This window comes from Salarias fasciatus, chromosome 8 (assembly GCF_902148845.1).
Source record: "Salarias fasciatus chromosome 8, fSalaFa1.1, whole genome shotgun sequence".
NCBI lineage: Eukaryota > Metazoa > Chordata > Actinopteri > Blenniiformes > Blenniidae > Salarias > Salarias fasciatus.
In genome coordinates this window covers 16,625,965-16,635,444 of record NC_043752.1, presented here as the reverse complement: position 1 = coordinate 16,635,444, position 9,480 = coordinate 16,625,965, and the positions used below count along the sequence as shown (strand labels likewise).

Below are 9,480 nucleotides of genomic sequence, written 5' to 3'. Positions count from 1 at the left end.
GGGTGGATATCATGAATATGGTCACTCTTCACAAAGAGAAATAATTAAATTTAAGTATTTCCACTTAATTGAGAGCCAGCTTACCTCTTAATCACTGTTTAAGATCAGTGTGGATCCTGCCTCAGAGTGTTTGATTAGGACTCTGAAGTCCCCTCCTCTCTCTGATCATCCGTTCATTCACGTGCGTTAACCGATCAGACCTGAATGAGGCAGAAAGCCTTGAGTCGGAGGTGTGTGTTTCTGCCCGGCCCCGTGGGGAGCGCAGGTCCTCCGAGCCGTCTGATTGGTGCGCAGCCGCGCTGATGTCACCGCGGCTCCGCTGTCCCGCTCGGTGCGGCAGCCGGAGCGCGGCGCGCGCAGGACAGAGCTCCAGATGGACCCGGAGAACGACGGGAGCAGAGCTGCAGCTCCTCGCCGGCTGGAGAGGCTGCCCAGCACTGCCTGGATGACCCGGACCTGGTGCCGCTCACAGCGCAGCAGCCCGTCATGGGGGACGGCGGCGCGTCTCCGCTGCTGAACTTCCAGAATGGATCCGGGAGCGACGCGGCGGCGGCGGCGGCGGAGGCGGGTGCGGGGGACGCGCCGGGCTCGGCTGCGGCCGCGTCCGAGCAGTGGATGGCGGGGATGAGCCTGCTCATGGGTTTGATCGTCGTGTTCATCGTGTTCGGGAATATCCTGGTCATCGTGGCCATCGCCAGGACGCAGAGGCTGCAGACGCTCACCAACGTGTTCATCGTGTCCCTGGCGAGCGCGGACCTCATCATGGGGCTGCTGGTGGTCCCGTTCGGCGCCGCGCTGGAGGTGCGCGGCTCCTGGCTCTACGGCTCCTTTTTCTGTGAGTTCTGGATCTCGGTGGACGTCCTGTGCGTCACCGCCAGCATCGAGACCCTGTGCGTAATCGCCATAGACAGGTACGTGGCCATCACCTCGCCTTTCCGCTACCAGAGCTTGTTGACTAAAGCCCGGGCCAAGGCGGTGGTGTGCGTGGTGTGGGCCATCTCCGCGCTGGTCTCCTTCCTCCCCATCCTCATGCACTGGTCGCGGGACAGCGTGGACACCGCCTGCTACGAGGACCCCGAGTGCTGCGACTTTGTGACGAACAGGGCTTACGCCATCTCCTCATCCATCATCTCCTTTTACATTCCTCTGCTGGTCATGATATTTGTTTACGCCCGCGTCTACAGGGAGGCGAAGAAGCAGGTGAGGAAGATCGACCAGTGCGAAGGCAGGTTCCACAACACCCTGACTGGACTGACGTCCAAATGCAAGAAGCGGCCGTCCAAGATCCTGGCGCTCAGGGAGCAGAAGGCGCTGAAGACCCTGGGCATCATCATGGGGACCTTCACCCTGTGCTGGCTGCCCTTCTTCATCGTCAACGTGGCGCGCGCCTTCAGCGCGGAGGTGGTGAACAAGGACCTGTTCGTGTTCTTCAACTGGCTGGGCTACGTCAACTCCGCCTTCAACCCCATCATCTACTGCCGGAGCCCGGACTTCAGGAAGGCGTTCAAGAGGCTGCTGTGCTGCCCGCGGCAGGCGGACCGCCGGCTGCACATCAGCTCCTGCGACCTGACGCGCTGCTCCGGGGGCTTCGTGTCCGCGCTGGAGCCCGGCGCGCTGGGCATGTGGACGGACTGCACGGGCCTGGACAACAGCGACAGCAGCCTGGTGGGCACGGCCAAGCTGTCCCACTCGGAATCTCAGCTGTGATCCGTTTTTCTTTGGAAGGAACACGCAGTGATCGAATCACTGAGGCGGATCTGGAGCGCGCACAAGACAAGAGCCATACGTTTTATACCCAAAGTGCGTCTTTTTTTTAAATATAAAAAAAAAAACAAGACTCACTCAAACACCAGGCGAAAATATTCGAAAATAAAGTGGATATCTCTCCGGGATGGCTCCTTATCAGAAGAGATGATCCAGTTTTCCCGATTGCGGTTGTGGATCAGTCTTAGACAAACAGCGCACGGATGCGCTTTTTTCAAAAATGTCTCTTATAGTTCATGGGATCTGATAAGCTGTTCACATATGTATGTATAAAGACACGCTGGGGAGGGGGTGGGTATTCTGTGAGTTTTTAAGATTAATTTATTCTCTAAAGGACCGCTCAGGCGCATTATTATGGGACCTTTTTTTTCCTCTTTTACGCGCGCTGGTCAGGAGCGAGACATTTGTCGGAGAGACTGTATAGTAGCGGCTTTAGAGCTCACAGTGGTGTGTTTTACCTCACAGCCGAAGGCAAGTGCAATCCGTACGACAGGTATTTGTTTATATTAAACATTTCTGTGAAGATAGACGTGTAATTTATTCCGCACTATCTTTTTTTGCAACCGAGCAAGTGATTGTGGGGCGGTTTCCCGCGCCCCGTGTACATATCCTGTGGTGTGTTTAGTACTGAAGCGAGGGATTTAAGCCTCTCTCTCTGTGTTTGGCTTGACATGCTATTGTGGGGTTGTCTGCTAACGTCTGTTGAAATAAAAAGGAAGTCCCGTTGTTATTGTTCGAGCTTTATTTTGGGGAAATTAATAGAAATAAAACGTGTTTTTTTCACCACAGATGAAAACTGTGGGACTCCAAGAAACTGAAAATGCCTGAGAAAGCATAATTTCTTTGTATTTCCTGCACAAAGAAAAAAAAAAAAAAGAATGGATTTATATACCTTGTTAATGGGTTTATGTGAGTTTACACTGGCTCATGCTCAGGAATATGAAGACCTGTCTGTGCAGTGCATGTGTGGGTTGGTGCTCAGGTATTATACAAAACAACACAGGGGTTGGTCGTTTCTCTTCTCCACAGACATTTGGATGATTTGGGTAAAAACACAGACATCGCTGTGACTCATGGTGGCTCTTTTTCACTTCATAGTTGAACTATAACAGGTAGACAGCAGAACATCCTGAAACTCCAGCATTTTCAAAGAAATTCAACCATCAACATTATATGAGCGTCTGGGACTGAATGCCACAGCTGAATGTCACACCGTGAACGATTTGATGGAATTTAACTTCAATTTCCTTTTAATCTGAAAGCCTGATTGTGACATTCTGTGGAGAACATGGAAGAACTTGAACAGCAATTTGTCATTTTTTAATTCTTCTTTTGGGTAAAAGGTGAAAAACTGCAACTAACCTGCACAAAGCATTTCACACATTGTAACCCCTAGTTTATTATAAGTGATTTAAATCATCATGTTTTCTGACGTCTCCTTACCGACTGATGAAATCTTTCAGTCTGTGTTTCAGGTGAAAATCTACACCGAGGTTTGTTTTCATCAAACATCCACCATAAGCCTTTAATTTCATGGGTTTTTTTTTTTTTTTTTTTTGTCTGAAGTGCAACAGAAAGTGTTTTCATTTTCTGATCTTCTGTGTTCGCTGTTATTCAAAAGGTTAATGACACCTTGGAGCTCTTTGAAGGCTGCCGTACACTCAGAGCCTATGGAAAACATCGCAGTAAACATCATGACAGCTGGCGTTACGCCGCAGCTCTTCTGGGAGAGGATTGCAGTCATTTCTGGGGAATATTAATTAGCCCCAAAGCTGGATGTCTTTAAAATGCATTAGCATGATGTGTTCTGCTAATGATGCTCTCCCAAAAGGGCCGAGCTGTACATTTCAATCAGACCAACAAAAAAAAAAAAAAAGAACTTAATGAAACCGAGCTCAGCTGTTTTGGTGAATAAAGCTTGTTTGGATATGATTGGCTGAAGTAATGAGTGCAAACCAGACCCAGCTTTTAGAGAGAGAAAAAAAAAATGAAATAAATAACAACATCAGTGCAGCCAGAATCATTGAAGGCCTCCTGGCAGAGACCCACTTCATTATTAAACATTGTTTGTTTGGCAGAAAGTTTGTGTTTTGGGCAGATTAGCAGAGGGCTCACAGATGGGAAGTTAATCACTGGCTGAGACAATCATCTCTGCAAATTGAATGTGTATCAGGTGACATTGTGGCTACTAGAAGCCAAAGTAATGGAAAAAAAAAAAAACAGACAACATGACCTCGACGTGAACAGATTTTACATTCAGAAGTATTACAAACTGGATATTTATCAATAACGCCGATCTAACGCCTGAATAGCTGACAGGAGCCCGAGATGGGAATTATTCACAATCAGCCCGGAATGGATGTTAAATTGAACAATAATTCAGCGCTTTATCAACGATCTCATTAATTTCAGTTGCCTGGAATCGCCTCATTTATCCCAACACAGTTTCTTAATGAACTTCTCAGTCAGTGGATCAATGATCCACATTGAAATTGGAAAATATCAGGCATTTACTTCAAGGAGACGGATATCAGGCAGAGCTCTGGCTCCCCAAACTGCATGGCTTACCATACTCTCTGATTACAGAAACACCACAGTAAAGCCAAAGCCAGTAAATCCAGAGGCACCCTGACCATTCTCTTCCAAGGTTCTATGGGATACACTGACTACATTAACAGTAGAAGATGAATTCATGCTAAAATTCAGTAACTGAATAGAGAAACAAGGCAGAGAGAAAACTCATATTTCTCTAGCGCTCACAAATGAACGTGTAATGTCTTTTTAGTACACCAGCCGTCATGTTGTGGTTTCTTCTTGGAGTCATCTGCCAGAGTTTTTTTTTCTGTTTTTTTGGCCGGGAGCTGCAGCCACCAGTAGGGTCTTCAGGAAGTTTGTCCTCCTGGCCAATAAATTCTGGACAGATTTTGCCACCTTTGGTGTCAGAGCCTTTGGTTCCAGTCCTTTATGCTTTGGGCTGAACACCTGTCGTACCCAGACAGCGCTGATCAAATCTATTCACACAACGGGAGGTTTTTAATGTCTGTTGCAATGTTACAGTAAAAAATATTAATACTTTTCAAAAAATAAGGACCCTTTAATGCTATTCTGAAATCAGACTTTCTGAAAAATATGATCAATATATTTGGAAAAGCAGTAAAAGGGGCTGCACAAAGGGTGGAGTGTTTTTATAAGCTCTTTTAGGGATGTTTTTCATCACATGTGGATGGATGGATCAATGGGTAGATGATGGATGGATCAATAGATGGATGATGGCTGGATGATGGATGGATAGATCAATAGACGAATGAGGGATGGATGATGGATGGATGGATCAATGGATGGATTCATAGACGGATGGATGATGGATTGATGATGGATGATGGATGATGGATGATGGATGAATGGATGGATGGATGCATCAATGGATGGCTCAATAGATGGATGATGGATGGATGGATGGATGGATGGATGGATGGATGAATGGGTGAATGGATGGATGGATGGATTGATTGATGGATGACAGATTAATGATGGATGGATGGAAAGTTGGATGATGGATGGATGGATGGATGGTACAATATACATACACACATTAACACATCCATGGTTTAAATGAAGGGTGTCAAACATAAGGCCCGTCAGCCACAGCCGGCCCACTGGAGGCAGCCCAGCAAACGAACTGTAAAAATTTCCTAATAAAACATTAATTTTTGTTCAAATGTCTTAAAGAGTGGCGGAGACAGCACAACACAACACAACACAACACAACACAACACAACACAACACAACACAACACACACACACACACACACACACACACACACAGACTGTTATGACACTGGTCTCCTGGTCTGGAACACTCCAGCTGAAGCTGGGCCCTACGTGGCCCCTGAACTAAAACACTTCTGACACCCCTGGTTCAAAGGATATGGGGATAATTAGATGTTTGATTCTCTGTCCTCTCGGCACCGAAGCCTCGTCTGACTGGACTTTCAGATCCGGTCTGATACCAGGCGGGGAATTTCATCCAGCTCGTCCACGGACTCCACCTCCTCTCATCCAGATCATGAACGACGTCTCCGCCAACCTCCTCCCACTGCCATCTGCACTTAATCAGAGACAAACAAGCATTGAAGTCATTGATTAGACATATCATTTAGCTAATGCAGTGATGCATGGTTGCGGTTTCTTCGGCAGAGCTGCGGCAGGAAGACGAGGAACGAGCGTCATCGTTTCGCTCAGAGCATGATTGGAGAGCAGGGTGGGAAACTTCCCAAAATAATCTCTGCACCTGCAAATAATTGCAGGTGATTACTATCAGACCTCGGCAGATATGCAAAACTTGGATCATGAAAGTGTAATTTTTGCAAATATATTCCACTTGAAAAGCATCTATTCATATGAGACGTACCTGAACCGCAGGGCCACTTATCTAAAGACACAGACGAGAGTTCAGGGAAGGGAAGCTGAAGATGTTATCTATGAATGTGAAAACTCAGGGAGACGGTGCAGCTGGCGCGCGTCCCTCAAAACAAAACATTGATTAAACCCGACTTCAATCAGCCAGTAAATGCGTCGGACGCCTGCAAGACAACCCCCCCCCCTGTGATCATAACACTGTAAATCACAGTGCGCGAGCCGCGGAGCGCTGCCAGAAGCAGGTGCTTCGCCTCGTGTGTCCATCTGCTTGGATTCCCGTGTGAACTTGGCGCTTTCTGGCCTCCATCTGCCGCGTTCTGGCCCTGGATCGGGTGGATGCGGGTCAGTCCTGTTGGGTTTTTTTTTTTTGCTCCGGGTTTCATAACGTGAGCCGACCGGCCTTTCGGAAAACGTCGACGGCCGCTTTTAGAAACATGTCCGAGAGGGTCCAGCAAACATAACCGCGGCGCATTTCTTTCTGGCTGTATCAGACATAAACATCACAACAGCAGAAATATTACCCCCGGGAGTTAAAAGGTTTGATTGATAACCGAGTTTTGAAGAGAAATGGGCCTCAGACGAGACCCGCAAGTGCAGGGAAAGCAAAACTTTCAATCCACGGATTTTGGCCCAAATGAAGCTGAAATAACAAAAACATGGAGTCGGCCTTGGATTGCTCCCGGTTTCTGATTGCTCGGTGCAAAAGTTTTCCTCCTGAGGGCACAACTGACAATCACTCACATAAAACACACACATATACCTGCAGTTATTACAGGGGTTAAAGGTCAGTTTCCCAAGAACTTAAAGTGAAGTTGAGCCAAAAAAAAAAAAAAAAGACTTTCTCTTCACTGCTCAGGATGAATTTATAACAACCTGCAGCCCCCAAAGCCGACGCTCCGATCTTCTGTTCGAGCCTCAAGAGTCTCGACCTCACACTGCATCCTGCTGAAGTGCCAGTGAGCCCGTGATTCAGCGTCTGAAGGGCGGAGGTCACTGTCAGTGGCTTGAAAATTGGGACACAGCGCAAGTGTGTGTGAGTGAGTGTGTGCACGGAACATTTTTAAATGAGTGGACGATGCTCGTCCCACATCGCTCTGTCTGAAGAGGTGATCTGATTCATATAAAGCAGGAAGCAGGAGAGAAGCTGAATTCAGCTGAAAAAGAAAGGCGAACTTCTGTTTTTACGTTGAAAACCATTGTCGGTCTCCATATATAGCCTTTAACTGTCATGTCTTTTCCATTTGTGTCCACGTGAACGTCTCTTTTCTCCTGCTTCCACTGTCCACAGGCATATTTGATCTGCGCCGCACGAGAGCGAAGAATCGGAATCGGGTCACATTACAGTGTAAATAAGACCAAAGACGCTGAAACCAGAGACGGAATCTCAAAATAACAGGAGAGATGAAGCAGAAACCAGGACACACGACACGTCGTACTGCAGGACTCCAGCACTCAGTGGCTTATCAAATGGAATCTAAAGCCTTTTATCCGTCCTCTGATTGATTGTTTTCATCATTTAAGGATTTTGTGAAAGTTTGAAATCATTTTGAGATAGTTTCAACCTGAAAGAATCTGTATTCCTTTCAGCGCCTTACATCAGTGACCCCGCTGAGTCCATATTCCCCCCCTCCATTCATCCTCCTGGGAAAACAAAGACGTACAGCTGATCAAACAGACCCTCAGCTTACTCTTTCTGCTCTCTAACTCGTGTCTTTACCACGCGGATGCAGAGATCCAAGGTGGCGAGCAGCTTGAGAAAAAGATATTTTTATTACAGCAAATGACTTTTCGGGGAGCTCTGCTCTTACGAGGAATCGATACCGACTGGACGGAAGGTCTGCCGAGGTTTCAAAGACAGAAACCTCGACGTGGGAAAAACAGATTTGAGGGTTTTGTTCTCTATATGTGAAGCACAGAGCCGGGAATTCAATCCTCCTCAGTTCAGTTTATTCTTTAACATTAGGAAATAAAATCCTGTGACAGATCGTCCAGATCGGAGAAGAAAGACCACCAGAGAACAGAAAGATAAAACACCCGTAAATGTAAATACTGTCTTTTCCTTCATGGTAGAGTAAAAAAACAGCAGCTTGTGGAAGCTCCTTCATCACACAAAAGGCTGAACTAGTTTTCCTGCTGACGCTGCATTCGGCACTGACACTATGTTTAATCTTTACACCAGTCTGCCTCAGCATAAATCGCACAAAAGATAATCTCCCCGAACACACTGAAAGCATGTTATATCATCCTGCTGGGGTTTTTTTTCTCTCTTTTTTTTTTTCTTTTACACCTGCAGCTAAAATCTTGCAGATTTGCACCTTTTCATCAATACTCAGGTTTGTTAGCGTGCTGCAGCTTCCGCCGAGGGAAAAACGAACTGTCTCCGTTTCCATGTGAGAGGCCGGGGTGACGCGTCTGAGGAGGCCGAGTGGCACACAATCAAAGAATTACCGAGCGGCTGCACGCACGCGGAGCGGGCGCCCGATTTATTCACTGGGACAGACCAGATGGATGCATGAATATTCCCAGTTGAAAGCTCTATTCCTGTGCGGAGAATTACACAACGCTGACATTAAAGGGCAACAAGGAGAAGGCAATTTCGTTCATTATGAGAAACCCATTCATATTCACGCTTCCTTCAATCTTAAAGCTGTTTCTCAGAGGGGCCTCGCCTCAGTTTGGATTACAGTAAACAAGCCGGGCGCGTTATCTCTGCTCCTCGAGAGCCGCTGTCACGGTTGTTGGTGTGCCTAAAAGACGCAGGCGATGCTCTATGAATTCAGGGGTGGTCATTTAAAGCCGATAGGAGAGTCCGCCGCCTGTGCTAAAAATAGCCCGTCAGTAACCGTTTTGCTTGAATTGGATATTTGAACCTGCTGCCTGCTGCAGCCGCCCGCAGCGAAAATGGGAACTTTCATCCACACGTGACAGGAATGTCTGCCGTTTTCCCTTTCCTGTGGCTGAATGCCGCGTTGACGCCGGTGACAGCAGCGCTCAGCTGTTCCGGAGGCGTCTCTAGCACATGTGTTCACGTGGGAACGGATGACAAAGTGCATGTATGGCATGATGGTGAATTATATTTAATGTAAAAAAAAATAAATAAATAAAAATCCCAACAACAACAACAGGATGTGTTGAACAGACGATCACGCCTCTCAGGAACATCTGCAGGAGATGAGCAGCTCCTGAGGATCTGTCACATCCTGGACTTCATCTGTTCCTGCTGTCCTCCAGAGGAAGAAACTCAATTAACCTTCAAAATATTTCATTTTTTTTCTCAATTTATAGCAGCAACTGATG

At 47.1% G+C, this 9,480-nt stretch overlaps 1 protein-coding gene across 1 annotated transcript; it reads left to right on the top strand.

Moving 5' to 3' along the window:
- The first annotated feature begins 334 nt into the window (after positions 1 to 334).
- On the top strand, positions 335 to 2,532 carry adrb1 (adrenoceptor beta 1). Its single transcript, XM_030097742.1, has one exon. It carries the CDS (start codon positions 487 to 489, stop codon positions 1,705 to 1,707), a length of 1,221 nt encoding a protein of 406 aa, XP_029953602.1. The 5' UTR covers positions 335 to 486; the 3' UTR covers positions 1,708 to 2,532.
- Positions 2,533 to 9,480: the final 6,948 nt, after the last annotated feature.